Below are 15,997 nucleotides of genomic sequence, written 5' to 3' on the forward strand. Positions count from 1 at the left end.
TTTTGGTGTTGAGTATATGAATGATCAGTACTAGAATGGATATGATTCATTATGGATAAAAACCTGAATGAGGCCTTTTCTTTTCATTTTCTCTCCTTTATTATTTATAACACGTTGTTTATGTGTTTATGGCTCTGTTTGGTACATTTAAATAGGTTTTTAGAAAGAAAGAAGGACGTTTATTCCAGGCGGAACAAAGTATTTGCACATCCTCCTCCTGCCGGAACTTCAGAGCGGGACACGAAGCGGATGTAAACATTTTTAAAAGCCGGCAGTTTGGTTGTTCCAGCGTGAACTTTTGAAGGCTCGCTTTGTGCTGTGTGTGAGCCGAGGCAGTAACGATGCCTCCAGTTCAGTATCTGAGAGAGTTTATCAACGAGCGACTAACTGCTGCTGCTGAACAAATATTCTTGGAGTTTGAAAAAACGATCGTCCAGTACGAGGAAGAGATCGACCGTCAGCGCAGACTGCTGGATATCACCTGGAAACCCCAAATCAAGCTGCACAGGACAGGTGAGTGTCCCTCTGAGGGAGGATCCTGATCACAGCTCTGCGGGACGTTTCTGATTGTGAGGACTTTTTGGAGATGTGCGCTAACAAAGAGCAAACAGAGGACAGGACTGCGCTGCGCTGCATTCAAACAACAGGCGCTGAAATCAGCCTGGATTTGAGCTTTTCTCTGACCTGGATCCATCACTCAATCCTGTGAATTGTTTGAAAATCTTTTTGTTTGGCGGTGAAACGTGTGTTTGATGGTGCGTTCAGGTGCACCTCATAAACTCAGTAATCTAGCCTGAAAAGGTTTTTCCTTGATTTCCTTTCTTCTTCTGCAGAGCTGTAAAGAGTTCAGTGTTAATGTCATAACAATAAGGCTTTTTTTATTTCTCCATCAGTGACGTCAAAGTGGTCGCCCGGGCCCGTTGTGGTGATTGTCACAGTTCATAAAAGCTAAAGTCATACACAGCACGTGCACGGTTCCTGTGGTCACATTTCCACACGTCTTGTCTTTATCTGAATAAATGCAGATCTGAGATCAGTGACTTACAGCTGATTGGACGGCTTTACTCTCACACACATGGGCGACGCAGTCATGCTGTAAAGTCCTGTTAATGTTTCTGTGGTTGTGACGTCTTTCTTCTGTCTCTCCAGACGTCCCACAGCAGCAGGTCTGTGAGGAGGAGGAGGTTCTCCCTGAGCAGCAGCTCTGGAACCAGGAAAGAAGCTTCAATGTGGACCAGGAGGAACCAGAAGCTCCACAGATTAAAGAGGAACAGGAGGAACTGTGCAGCAGTCAGGAGGGAGAGCAGCTGGGACTGAAGGAGGAGCCTGAAGTTCGTAATGATCCTGTGCAGTACGAGGAAGAGATCGACCGTCAGCGCAGACTGCTAGATATCACCTGGAAACCAGAAATAAAGCTGCACAGGACAGGTGAGTGTCACTCTGAGGGAGGATCCTGATCACAGCTCTGTGGTACGTTTACTTTGAGGCTGCGGGGATGTTTCTGAAGGACAGAAGGTGAATGTGTCTCTGTTTAAACAAGCATTCAGCTCTAAACTCACCCGAGGACACTGCACTGAGGCAGGGTTGGGGTTTTCCTCTCACACTTCCAATTCAATTCAATTTTATTTATATAGCACCAAATCACAACAACAGACTCCTCAAGGCGCTTTATATTATACAGTAGATGCAGAGAAAAACCCAACAATCATATGACCCCCTATGAGCAGCACTTTGGTGACAGTGGGAAGGAAAAACTCCCTTTTAACAGGAAGAAACCTCCAGCAGAACCAGGCTCAGGGAGGGGCGGGGCCATCTGCTGTGATTGGTTGGAGTGAGAGAAGGAAGACAGGATAAAGACATGCTGTGGAAGAGAGACAGAGATTAATAACAGATATGATTCAATGCAGAGAGGTCTGTTAACACATAGTGAGTGAGAAAGGTGACTGGAAAGGAAAAACTCAATGCATCATGGGAATCCCCCGGCAGCCTACGTCTATTGCAGCATAACTAAGGGAGGATTCAGGGTCACCTGGTCCAGCCCTAACTATATGCTTTAGCAAAAAGGAAAGTTTGAAGCCTAATCTTGAAAGTAGAGATAGTGTCTGTCTCCTGAATCCAAACTGGAAGCTGGTTCCACAGAAGAGGGGCCTGAAAACTGAAGGCTCTGCCTCCCATTCTACTTTTAAATACTCTAGGAACAACAAGTAGGCCTGCAGAGCGAGAGCGAAGTGCTCTAATAGGGTGATATGGTACTACAAGGTCATTAAGATAAGATGGGGCCTGATTATTTAAGACCTTGTATGTGAGGAGCAGGATTTTGATTCCTGGATTTAACAGGAAGCCAAAACAGGAGAAATCTGCTCTCTTTCTAGTCCCTGTCAGGACTCTTGCTGCAGCATTTTGGATCAGCTGAAGGCTTTTCAGGGAGTTTTTAGGACTTCCTGATAATAATGAATTACAGTCGTCCAGCCTGGAAGTAATAAATGCATGAACTAGTTTTTCAGCGTCACTCTGAGACAGGATATTTCTAACTTTAGAGATGTTGCACAAATGGAAGAACGCAGTCTTACATATTTGTTTAATATGTGCGTTGAAGGACATGTCCTGGTCAAAAATGACTCCAAGGTTCCTCACAGCGTTACTGGAGGCCAAGGTAATGCCATCCAGAGGAAGAATCTGCTTAGATACCATATTTCTAAGCTTTTCAGGGCCGAGTACAATAACCTCAGTTTGATCTGAATTAAGAAGCAGAAAGTTAGCGGCCATCCAGGTCTTTATGTCTTTAAGACATTCCTGCAGTTTTTTTTGTTTTTGTTTTTTTTTCATTATTGAACTTTTAATTGCAAAGCAGGAAAACAGCAGTCACCAGCATATACATACACAGGACAAAGATGCATCTACATGTATAGCAGGACGTGGGAGGCAGAAAGAAAAAGCCAACAGCAATAGTAATAAACAATGAAAAAGGTTAACAATCGTCCCTTTGTTGCCAGGCTAAATCCCGTAAGCCCGATTTCAACCTCTGAGCAGAAGGAGTGTCCAGGTGGGCCAAAAAAGGGTCCCATATGCGATAGAAAAGGAAAGGTTTGTCCTTAAGTGCCGTAGAGAAGGCTTCCATTGGCATAATACATATCACAGACTGTAGCCACTGGTTGACAGATGGAGCCTTATCAGAAATCCACAGTACCATAATGCACTTTCGAGCGTAGTGCAGCAGTATGTGAAGGAGATCTTTGCTGCGAAAGCCGGCAGGTAGCTCATCATTTAGTCCTAACAAGCAAGTCCTTGGACCCAGATGCAGTCGGCAATTAAATATAGTACATAGCTTGTCTATAAGTGATCTCCAAAACTGTAGAATAACAGGGCAGCTCCACAGACAATGAAAAAAGGAACCAACAGCAGACTGACATTTGTTACAAAGATTAGGCAAAGCTGGAAACATCATGTGTCTCTTCTCAGGTGTAATATAAAGCCTATTTATAAGTTTAAACTGCCTTTCCCAAATAGAATTAGATGCCAAGGCTTTAAAAGGACGACAACACAACTCATCCCAAGCTTCAGCATCTATAGCGCCTACGTCTGATTCCCATTGGCCCTTGATTTTGTTAGAGTTATCCATTCTAAGATCAGAGAGAATGTTATAAATCTTTTTAGTGATACATTTTAGTTGGGTAGTTTTTACCATGAGTGATTCTATAGGAGAAAGACCAAACCCTCCATTCAAATCCTTCAATTTAGAAGTAATATAGTGCTTTACCTGAAAGTACTTCAAAAAATCCTTATTGGTCAGACCAAACTTGCTTTTCAGTTGATTAAAAGTAAGAAGAGAGTTCTCATGAACAAGATCACCCACTGTATTAATCCCTTTTTGAGACCAGTCCGCAAAACCAGCCCGAAGACCAGGTAAGAAGTCAGGGTTTTCATGAATAGGAGTAAGAAGGGAGAAACAATTAAAATATCCTTCCAGGCGCCTGACTTTGCGCCAAACAACGAGCATATTCTTTAGCACCATATTATCTTGTGTTAGAACTGTGGCTTTACCTGAGGAAATATATAGCAGGTTCCGCAACGGATACCCTTTAAAGAAGTGGACTCAGCGCTGAGGTAAATGGAATCCGGATCGTCCATAAACCAGTCTGTAAGAAATTTAAACTGTGCAGCCAAGAGGTATTGTGGGAAGGAGGGAGCGGCAAGACCGCCTTTCTGAACCGGCAAACACAGAAAACTGTATCTCAGCCTAGGTCTTTTCTTACGCCATATAAAAGAAATAATTGAACCATTTAATTTTGACAAAACCTTTTTGGACAGAGCAAGCGGTAACATCTGGAATAAATACAAGAGGCGAGGGAGGATATTCATCTTGACCAGATGAATACGACCTAAGAGAGACAGAGGGAGGCTGCACCACCTACCCAAATCGCGATTGATGGTCTGAATTAAAGGGGTGTAGTTCAGACTATACATTTCTTTTAGATTCGGTGAAATCTTTACCCCTAAATAAGTGAAACCGGAGGGAGACCAACGAAAAGGCTGAGAAATGTTTGGATCAACCTCATTTAGAACAGAGAGGGGCATAGCCTCACTTTTAGAAAAATTGATCTTGTAGCCTGAGAAGGAGCCGTATTGGGAAATTAACGCAACTAATCTAGGAATTTGAGTGAGCAGGAGAATTTAGAAAAATTAAGACGTCATCTGCATAAAGTGAAATCTTATGTTGAGAATTGTTCAAACAGAGTCCTTCAATAGCAGCATCCTTCCTAATGGCTGTGGCAAGGGGTTCCATAGCCAGGGCGAATAACAAAGGGCTCAGCGGACAGCCCTGTCGACTGCCACGTTCAATACTGAAATTGTCTGACCTATAACCATTGGTAATCACTGCCGAAAGAGGGGAAGTATAAAGGATCTGAATCCATTTAACGAAGTTGTCACCTAAACCAAATTCTTGAAGTGTGAAAAGAAGAAACGGCCATTCCAGACGGTCAAAGGCCTTTTCAGCGTCAAGTGAGATGACTAGAGCCTCAGGGTTAAACAAAGATGAGTGCTGAATAATGTTAAGTAGGCGCCTCACGCTATGTGTGGAATACCGCCCCCGTATAAAACCAGTTTGATCATTCTCAACGATCGAAGGTAGTATTGGCTCAAGACGTATAGCTAGGACCTTAGCAAGTATCTTCAAATCAAGATTTAAAACAGATATAGGCCTATAGGAGGCGCATTCTTCTGGAGGTTTCCCCTTCTTCAGAATTAGCGAAATATTAGCCTCCATTAAGGAGGGGGGGGAGAGTGCCTGCCTCAAAAGAGGACAGAAGCATCTTATGCAGTGGGGAAGTCAGACTAAACTTACTAAATTTCTTAAAGAATTCCCCCGTGAACCCGTCTGGACCCGGGGCTTTGTTATTTGGAAGCATCTGAATAACTTTCAAAATTTCACTTTGCGTTATAGGTTTACATAAATCATCCCTTTGGATTTCAGTAACTTTAGGTAAATTTAGTCCTAAGAAGAAGTGATGCATACCTTGTTCCAATGTTGATTTAAACTGGGAGGTATATAACCGCTTATAAAAAGTTTTAAAAGTATCATTAATAATTACATTGTCATATTTAGGTAAACCAGATGAGTCTCTAACACATGGGATATTACAACCAGCACCCTTATTATGAAGAAGATTGGCCAGATAGCGGTTAGGTTTATTAGCAAACTCATACAACCTCTGCCATGAAGAAAAGAGATTTCTCAGCCTTTCTTGTCAATAGTGCCTCCAAAGCTGTTTTAACCACCTGAATTTCATTCCTTAATTGCTCTGATGGTGATTCATTATGTTTAGCTTGCAGTTCGTGCAATTCCAGTTCCAATTTCCGTTGTTCCATCTGATTTTTCCACTTCAGGCCTGCTGAATATGATATAATCAGTCCATGAGTGTAAGCCTTCAGGGTGTCCCAAAGCAGGCCTGGAGAAACTTCAGGGGTTGCATTAACCTTTAAAAAATGTTCAAGCTGATCATTTAAAAATATTTCGAATTTTGGGTCGTGAATCAAAAAATTGTTAAATCTCCAGGTATGAGACCGAGGGACAGGATTTAGATCACTTAGCTGAACAAAGACCGGCGCATGATCTGATATAATAATATCGCCTATTGTACATCCCAAAATGTTTCCCAGTGATTGTTTGGGGGTGAAAACGATCGATTCTACTACTTGTTCTATGAACACCCGGAAAAAAAAGTAAATTCTTTATCGTTAGGATGAAGAGTCCGCCAGGTATCAACCAGATCAAGTTCGTTACAAGTATCTAAAAGTGCTTTGGCCCTTGTAGACATTTGAATTTGTTTAGGAGGGGATCTGTCCTTAGTTGTAGAAAAATAACAATTAAAATCACCGGCTATCACAGAATTATCACAAACCCAATCAGAAAAGGAAGAGAAAGTATGAGCAATAAAGTCGTTAGACTGTACTGGTGGAAAGTAAATATTCAGAAATGACACCGCCTGACCACCTAGGGTGCCCTTTAAGGAAACACATCTACCAGACTTATCACAAATTGTTTGGTCAACTGTCAGCAGTAGGTGTTTATGTATTAAAATAGCTGCACCGCGACTCTTACTCGTAAAGGAGGAACTAAAAACTTGACCGACCCAATCACGTTTCAGTTTTAGATGCTCCTGAGGAGACAGGTGAGTTTCTTGCAACAAGGCAACATGGACATTCTCCCTCTTAAGAAAACTCAATATTTTTTTCCGTTTAATAGGGTTATGTATACCTCCTACATTCCAGGAACAAACATTTAACACTGAATTATCACTTATCATACAACATTTTAAATAAGCATGGAACCACGCTCAGGTGACCAAAGCATAGCTGATATGTAGGGCTCCCAAACACTGCTCTACAACACCAGTGGCAAGTAAAATACACATAGAAAAACAAACGTCCTGCTTTGCTAACAATTAACAAAAAACTATTTACAAGAAACAGAACCGTCAAGAAACCAGTGAGTATGGAGGTCAGACAAAGGTCTCCAACGCCCAGCAGGGGGCGCAAGCAAACTTTCCAACTTGGACATAGAAAGATGCTGGACCAGAGTCTTTTCTTAATCAGTAACGTGAAACAGCTGCCCGCCCGCAGCTAAAACAAGGATTCGGATTATAAATGGCTAAATAAAATAGTCTATATGTATGGGGTTATTATCTCCGCGCAGACCCGAAAAGAACAAAAGAAACCAAACAGAAAAAAAATAACAATAATAAAAAATAAATAAATAAATAAAAAAGTAAAAAGAAAGGAGGAGACGAGGGATTGGCGAATGCCTCACGTATGGGACAGGAGCACAGATCAACAGTCCGCTGGAGCCACTGAGGATGAGCGCGGTCCCGCCCCTTGAGGCACGTTATCCAGGTAAGCTGAGGCTGCTTCTGGAGTTCTAAAAGATTTCTCCTGGCCATCGATCTTGATCCTAAGGACAGCCGGGTACATCATGGCGAAGGGGACACCCATCTCCCTGAGGCGTTGTTTGACGTGGTAGAATCCCTGGCGTTTCTTCAGAACAGCGGCGGAGAAGTCCTCGAATATCATAATAGGAATGCCGTTATGAAATAAGGACTGCTTCCTCGTAGCCATTTGCATGATCCGTGCTTTATCCTGGAAGTTGTGGAGCTTTATGATGACCGCGCGGGGCCGCTGGGCACTGGAAGGGAGGCGTGCAAGCACCCGGTGGCAGCGATCGATTTTAACAGCGCCGCCCTTGAAACTCACAGCCACCAACTCCGGTAACCACGTTTTGAAAAAAGACACAGGGTTGGTACCTTCACTGCCTTCGGGTAGCCCAATAACACGTATGTTACACCGTCGGCTCCTGTTCTCCAAGTCATCAATCTTATCCAAAGCGGCCTCCAGCTTAAGCTCCACTTCAGAAATCTTGGCGCCATATCCCGCTGTAACATCTTCCTGCGTTGATATACGTGCCTCTGCCTCCTTCATTTTAACATCCAATGCAGAGATGTTAGCTGCGCATGTTTCCAGTCTTTTCAGAACCGGATCAATCTTCTTCTCAAAGGAGGCCTCCACAGCCTTCTGCAGCTGCGCCGATACCATCTCCACCAATTTGTCGACGTCCATTTGGCCGAGAAGTGGGGACGACTGGGCCTCCGCCATAACCGCTACAGCATGATCGCTGAGCGGAGGGCGATTTTCTCCGGATTTGCCCGGTTTCGACCTGAGGTTGAGCATAAAAGTGGTATCGTGCCATCTCTACTTTTCACTAGAGATGGCACGATACCACTTTTTTATGTCCGATACTGATATCATAAATTTGGATATCTGCCGATACCGATATGAATCCGATATAGTGTTTTTTAATCAACAAAACTGTTTTTTTTAAATATCTTGCTGCATTTTGTATAAGTTCATACTCAAGTTTAAAACAACAACAACACTAAAGCTATTCTGTTATACCTGTATGCAAAAAAAAAAAAATATTTCATAGTTCCGAAATACTGATCAATCTAATAAACTTAAACCTACACCATCCTCCCTATTCTGGTATTTTAAAGAGTACTTAGCATAAATATTAAGCAACCTAACTAATAGGGTTCCAACTCCCAGCAACAAAAATAAATAAATAAAAAATAGGGAACCACCCCTCACGCTCCACCTCATGATGCTTAATCGATGTAATCAACCTTAATTTGATGCAGTGTGAAAAACAATGCACAGAAATAAATTATTTTTCAAGAAATATTAAATAGATTCAACATCTTTCTTCAACAGAATTGCAGACTGCACAGATGGTACCTTCCCAAAGGAAAAAGTACTATAGCTTACTAGGGTATATTAGACTTAACAGTTACTATATACAGTAATGGACTTCTATACATTTTACATCAGATTAAAACTTTGGTGTAAGATTCAGATAATTATTTATTAAAAGCTCGACATTTTAAATGAGAGTAAGAAAGAAAAGTATGTCTTTGTGCCCCCTTTTCCCTGTTAATGCCCTATCGGCCCCCCTGGCTAAACTTTGCTAGATCCGCCCCTGCACAGTTACAGCCGTCAGCTGCGTAGAAAAGGATCCTGGTGTAGAAAGTAATATTAAATACATTCTAACAACAGCTGATCAAGCTTAAACGTGCTGCTGTTGTTCAGCCGCTGGTTTCCTCTTTCTGGTGCAAAGTGGGCCAAAAACAAACAAGAGAGACGGACTCCCGACAGAAAAGCCGATCAGCTGATCGTTAAGCAGTTTCATGATTGAAGTAGCAGCAAGAAGAGGCAGTCGCTCCATATATCGGTTGTTAAGCTTAACGCTGGAATGCTTTACAAACATTCAGAGATGGACTTACACACTTGCTTTACTTCTCTCTGTGATAACTTTGTTGGAGATGAAATGTCGGTTTGGTGGCGAAGCTCCAAATGCTATCCAGACCACCGACAGGTCCTGCATGCCACAGCCGCTCTATCACGTGATGCATACTGCTCCGACGTGCTAACGTTCTGAGGTGAGTTACGGCGTGTTGCAAGTTTTGTGAGGTGCTTTCGAGATATTTAATGGATCGGATTATATTTTTTATTTTTCTCCGATATCCGATCCAGTAATTTAGGTCAGTATCGGACCGATACAGATACGTAATATCGGATCGGTCCATCTCTACTTTTCACACAGCTGAATAAACGTCAAGCTGAAAACTGATTAAACAGAAGTGTGAGATGGTCAAGAATTTACTCCAGTGTCGTGTTATATTTTAGATAGCAAGGAGCAGATGGCTGAGTTTATTAAACTCCACCAGGACAAACTGCAAAGGTCATTAAACGTTTAATAAACTATCATCTTGTCTTCATTTTTAGTTAGCACATACCTTAAACACTTAAAGCTGTAAGCTAATGATAGTTATATAAGAGCAGACGCTGCTGGTGCAATACGTTTTACGTCCAATGGATGATGATCTGATTAGTCGACTAATCGCAAAATTAATCATTGACTAATCGACTATCAGAATAATTGTTTGTGCCAGTCGAAGGTGACACCTGGGTGAAAATCAAATCTCAGGACATACCACAATTCACGGATCACATTAACTCGGTGGACCGACACATCAAATTCACCAGCGAGGATATGAAAAGTGGCAGGTTAGCCTTCTTTGAGTGTGAGATTTCCATCAGTAATGGGGGACATCTAAAAGCTGATGTGTACCAGAAACCTACGCATACAGATCAGTATCTAAGGTTTGACTCTCATCATCCACTGGAACACAAACTGGGTGTCATTAGGATGCTACACCACAGAGCGAACACCATCCCCACTGACCCAGCAGCCAGGGAAGCGGAAAAACAGCACATCAGGAATAGGGATGGGTACCGGTATCCGGTGCCATTGTGGCCATATGCTTTTTTTTTTTTTTTTTTCCTGAATTGTCACACACTTTGGATTCTAGCCAATCATTTAACTTTAGCAAGGATAGTAGGCGGGTCCAGGTACGTATGTTCTTTTAGAGCAGAGCTACAGATTAAAAATGCTCAAGGCGAAGCGGTCAAAGTCTGGCTGTACTTCACAGCAAAATATGCAAACTCAGCCGCAACAAGTGCTTTAAGCTGATACTGTGATACTGTCAAAGGAGGTAACACCTCAAATCTGATGAAACACCTGGCGACGCATTGCGGTTTTTTTTTGGTTTTTTTTTAAAAGCCGAGAAATTCACCGTATTTGATAGCTTACTGCGAAACCTCACGCAGTGCACATCTACTGCGGGTGTGGTGCCTGTTGTCGGACCCAGAGTTAGCAACATCCCTCAAGAACCCAAAGAGGAGAGTCCTGGCCCCTAGCCCTGCCAGTGTAGCAGAAATGATGAGGATGATGATGCAGCAGCAGCCGTTCTTCTCTGCGTGAGTAGCTTAATGTTGTTCGTGTGTAATTTACGTTGAGTAGGCTAACCACGTTATTACATTAATGCATGTAAGGTGAACTAGCAAACACCGTCGTAGTTACATGCAGCTGTGTTCTTGTTTGATGGCAGATACTCCCTTCACCCTGGCCAAAAAGGCTAAAATGACCAAAGAAAAAGTGGAAAACAGTTAAACATGAGAGGTTTTGGACAAGGTGTATGGTTTTGTTTTGTTTTTTTTCCACTGTTTAAGCACTGCTTCCATCCAAGAGTGATACCATATATGCCCTATAGCTGCAGAAAAGGCTAACATTGTTATCTTTTTACAAAAAAACAGCTGAACATGAGAGGTTTTTGGACCAATTTTGTGTTCTCCATTCTTTAAGCACCGGTTTGAGCACCATTTAAGCACCAGCACAGTTTCAAAAGTACCGATTTGGCACCGGTATCGGATAAAACCTAAATGATACCCATCCCTAATCAAGAAGGCCCTGAGTAAATGTGGTTATCCCAGCTGGACTTTTGTCAAAGCTGGAGAAGAGCAAAAGAGAAAGATAAGATAAGATAACCTTTATTAGTCCCACACGTGGGAAATTTGTTACCCTCAGTGATCCCGTATGTGTCAGTAGTATGGGAACAATTGAGACTCATTTTCTCTAAACTCTGTGGCTTTCAAACCACAAAACAGGTGAACTCAGGTGTCAGTCCACATACATGAGTGATGCAGTCATGCTGTAAAGTCCTGTTAATGTTTCTGTGGTTGCATCAGTAACTTTTTTCTTCTGTCCCTGTAGACGTCCCACAGCAGCATATCTATGAGGAACAGGAGGTTCTCCCTGAGCAGCAGCTCTGTGACCAGGAGAGGAGCTCCAGTGTGGAGCAGAAGGACCCAGAACCTCCACAAATTAAAGAGGAACAGGAGGAACTGTGCAGCAGTCAGGAAGGAGAGCAGCTGGGACTGAAGGAGGAGCCTGATACCTTTATGGTGACTGCTGCTGAGGAAGGAGAGCACAGTGAACCAGGAGGAGATGGGGAGCAGCTCCTCTGTGATGACTCTCCTCAAAGTGAAAGCACAGATGAAGAATCCAGCAAGTGTGAAGAGTCAGGGCTAAGCGAAACTGTGACCTCAGTGTCAAAGAAGAGACAGAAGCGAGACAGAAGTCACAATGATGTGGAGAGCCGGACTGTGTCTGATGTTTGCCAAAAATCCATCAAGAATCAGGCCCAAAGAAAGAAACCCCACATTGATGTGAAACCGTATCCTTGTGATACATGTGGGAAAAGTTTCAGAGCTAGAAGTACATGGAAACATCACCTTGCAATTCACACTGGTGAGAGGCCATATCCCTGTGATACATGTGGGAAAAGTTTCAGTCGAAGCGGTACTCTGTATATTCACATGAGAACCCACACAGGTGAGAGGCCATATCCCTGTGATACGTGTGGGAAAAGTTTCAGTCGAAGCAGTAATTTGTATGATCACATGAGAATCCACACAGGTGAGAAGCCATATCCCTGTGATACATGTGGGAAATGTTTTACTCAAAGCAGTCGTTTGTATATTCACAGGAGAACCCACACAGGTGAGAGGCCATATCCCTGTGATACGTGTGGGAAAAGTTTCAGTCGAAGCAGTAATTTGTATAATCACAGGAGAACCCACACAGGTGAGAGGCCATATCCCTGTGATACATGTGGGAAAAGTTTCAGTCGAAGCAGTAATTTGTATATTCACAGGAGAACCCACACAGGTGAGAGGCCATATCCCTGTGATATATGTGGGAAAAGTTTCAGTCGAAGCAGTACTTTGTATATTCACATGAGAACCCACACAGGTGAGAGGCCATATCCCTGTGATATATGTGGGAAAAGTTTCAGTCGAAGCAGCCATTTGTATATTCACAGGAGAACCCACACAGGTGAGAGGCCATATCCCTGTGAAACATGTGGGAAAAGTTTCAGTCGAAAAAGTATATTGATGCATCACAAGAAAACTCACAGGTGAAAAGCCAGAGGCTCGTAAAATGTTTCAGTGTGAGTAGGAATTTGATAGACTGCATGAGAACTCTCACAGGTTGTTGTTTTCCAGAAATAAATGTCTTTTATGCTGTATTCCTGTTTGTGGTCAGTGTTTTATGTGAGACTTTGAAGTTGAAGCTGAGAATCCCTCTGGCCCTTTCTGCCTGCTTCAGTCTGTAATGGTCTGTTTAGAGCAGGTTTTTTTTTTTTTGTTTTTTTTTTCTCATGCATTCATTTATTTTTTTGATTTTTATCCACTTGTTTTGGGGTTTCTTTTCAGCCTTTAGAGGTGATCCTAAAAATCTGTAACCTTATGTACCATATATTTTGAAGTATAAGACACACTTAAAATCTTTTAATTTTCTTAAAAATCGACAGTGCGCTTTATAATCCAGTGCACCTTATGTATGAATTCTGTTTGTGCTTACTGACCTCAAACGGATTTTATGTGGTATACGGTGCTCAAAAATCTGTCAAAAAATGTTTTAGTACGACTTTGGTAAGCTACGAAGCCGCACCGCTTGATGGATATTCGGATCATTATGGCTACCGTAGTCAGGAGCCTCGCGGAGTAATCTGGGTCCTAAACTCCGCTTCAGGTCCCAAAGTCAAACGAACACTGCGCATCACTGAGAGTTACAAAATGTCTAAATTCTTTCATCTTTAATAAAATGATCAGTGTGGCTTCTCTACCAGGTGTAACAATTAAATTAGACTTCTGGCTTAGACGGTGTAGCTGTAAGCCACATGTTTCGGAGCTCTGCTGCATTTTTTTTTTTTTTTTCAAATTCTGAAATTTCCTACTTCACACTTTTCTAAACTCTTATCCTGTTATACCCGAAGGAAGAGACAAGGTACAGTGGGGCAAAAAAGTATTTAGTCAGCCACCGATTGTGCAAGTTCCCCCACCTAAAATGATGACAGAGGTCAGTAATTTGCACCAGAGGTACACTTCAACTGTGAGAGACAGAATGTGAAAAAAAAATCCATGAATCCACATGGTAGGATTTGTAAAGAATTTATTCGTAAATTAGGGTGGAAAATAAGTATTTGGTCACCTCAAACAAGGAAAATATCTGGCTCTCACAGACCTGTAACGTCTTCTGTAAGAAGCTTTTCTGTCCCCCACTCGTTACCTGTATGAATGGCACCTGTTTGAACTCATCATCTGTATAAAAGACACCTGTCCACAGCCTCAAACAGTCAGACTCCAAACTCCGCCATGGCCAAGACCAAAGAGCTTTCGAAGGACACCAGGAAAAGTATTGTAGACCTGCACCAGACTGGGAAGAGTGAATCTACAATAGGCAAGCAGCTTGGTGTGAAAAAATCAACTGTGGGAGCAATCATCAGAAAATGGAAGACATACAAGACCACTGATAATCTCCCTCGATCTGGGGCTCCACGCAAGATCTCATCCCGTGGGGTCAAAATGATCATGAGAACGGTGAGCAAAGATCCCAGAACCACACGGGGGGACCTGGTGAATGACCTGCAGAGAGCTGGGACCAAAGTAACAAAGGTCACCATCAGTAACACACTACAACGGCAGGGAATCAAATCCCGCAGTGCCAGACGTGTTCCGCTGCTGAAGCCAGTGCATGTCCAGGCCCGTCTGAAGTTTGCCAGAGAGCACATGGATGATACAGCAGAGGATTGGGAGAATGTCATGTGGTCAGATGAAACCAAAGTAGAACTTTTTGGTATAAACTCAACTCGTCGTGTTTGGAGGAAGAAGAATACTGAGTTGCATCCCAAGAACACCGGCGACAGCCCCAAAACATCACTGCTCTCGAGAAGATCTGCATGGAGGAATGGGCCAAAATACCAGCTACTGTGTGTGCAAACCTGGTAAAGACCTATAGTAAACGTTTGACCTCTGTTATTGCCAACAAAGGTTATGTTACAAAGTATTGAGTTGTATTTTTGTTATTGACCAAATACTTATTTTCCACCCTGATTTACCAATAAATTCTTTACAAATCCTACCATGTGGATTCATTGATTTTTTTTTTCACATTCTGTCTCTCACAGTTGAAGTGTACCTCTGGTGCAAATTACTGACCTCTGTCATCATTTTAAGTGGGGGAACTTGCACAATCGGTGGCTGACTAAATACTTTTTTGCCCCACTGTAAATGTCTCACAAGGAAATGGACATGACAAAGTTTGCAGCTAGTGTGCTACATGATGGCGTTGAGGACGAGGAAGAAACTAACAAGGCTGTTACATCAGCACACTGCCAGTTGAAAATAAAAGTTGAAAATTCTGAAAGCTCTCGACACACTTAAGTCAGAGTTTTCCGGCAGACTGGACCGTGTGCTTTCCGCTGTGCGAGAAGACATACAGGGATGCGTTGAGAGAGTGACACAAGTGGAGAATCGCAGTTAAAAAGCTGGAAAAGGAGGCAGAGACGCTCCGTTCAAAGGTCAATGACCTAGAGAACAAGTCGCAGATCCAACTTGAGATTGATCAACCTACCTGAAGGAGCAGAACGAAGAGATGCATGCGCTTTCATGGAGAGCTGGTTCTCCAAAACACTCTAAGGAGCCCACTGGATGTTGAAAGATGTCACAGTCTTCCCTCAAATAATTCCTAGGTGCCTCAGCCTGTCATGAAGTTTTTAAACTTCAGAGACTAAGGCTACTTTCACACTGCAGGCAAAATCGCATCAAGTCCGACTTTTCTGACCCTATGCAACCCATATCCAATCATGCTATGACAGTGTGAACAGTACAAATCCGATATTTTCAAATCCGATCTGGGTCACTTTCGTATGTGGTGCTGAATCCGATACATATCTGATGTTTTAGAAAGCGACTGCTGTTTGAATAGTCATGTCGCATTAAATCCGTCTTTTACGTCACTGACACAAGACAGACGCCAATTATCAGCTCCAGAGAAGCGCCCAATAAGACATTGCGAACGCTTCCTGGCCATCCCATGTAGATGTTAGTGAAACTGTCTGGAAGACAACGTTGGAGAACCATGAACATTTTATTTGTACTGTATAATCTGCAGATTCTGACAGAAATCTGCAACTATCCTTTGAAGCACCGCTCCTCTAAAACAGCAATAAGGATAATTATTTGGCCGTATGTAAATACCAAA

At 42.6% G+C, this 15,997-nt stretch overlaps 1 protein-coding gene across 3 annotated transcripts; it reads left to right on the top strand.

The window, feature by feature from the left end:
- The first annotated feature begins 341 nt into the window (after positions 1-341).
- On the top strand, positions 342-12,910 carry LOC146622185 (uncharacterized). Of its 3 annotated transcripts, XM_085366089.1 has the most exons (4): positions 342-513; positions 1,150-1,428; positions 11,663-12,787; positions 12,870-12,910. In XM_085366089.1, the coding sequence occupies exons 1-4, from the start codon at positions 342-344 to the stop codon at positions 12,908-12,910; spliced, it is 1,617 nt and encodes a 538-aa protein (XP_085222215.1). The 3 variants fall into 3 exon arrangements, with proteins under 3 accessions (XP_085222215.1, XP_085222214.1, XP_085222216.1); XM_085366088.1 differs by having other exon boundaries at positions 11,663-12,873; XM_085366090.1 differs by lacking the exon at positions 1,150-1,428 and having other exon boundaries at positions 11,663-11,960; positions 12,030-12,873.
- The last annotated feature ends 3,087 nt before the right edge of the window (positions 12,911-15,997 follow it).

The sequence above is a fragment of the Diplotaxodon limnothrissa genome, linkage group LG11, assembly GCF_057381915.1.
Source record: "Diplotaxodon limnothrissa isolate DT_005_m linkage group LG11, D_limnothrissa_male_GT1.1, whole genome shotgun sequence".
NCBI classification, from domain to species: domain Eukaryota; kingdom Metazoa; phylum Chordata; class Actinopteri; order Cichliformes; family Cichlidae; genus Diplotaxodon; species Diplotaxodon limnothrissa.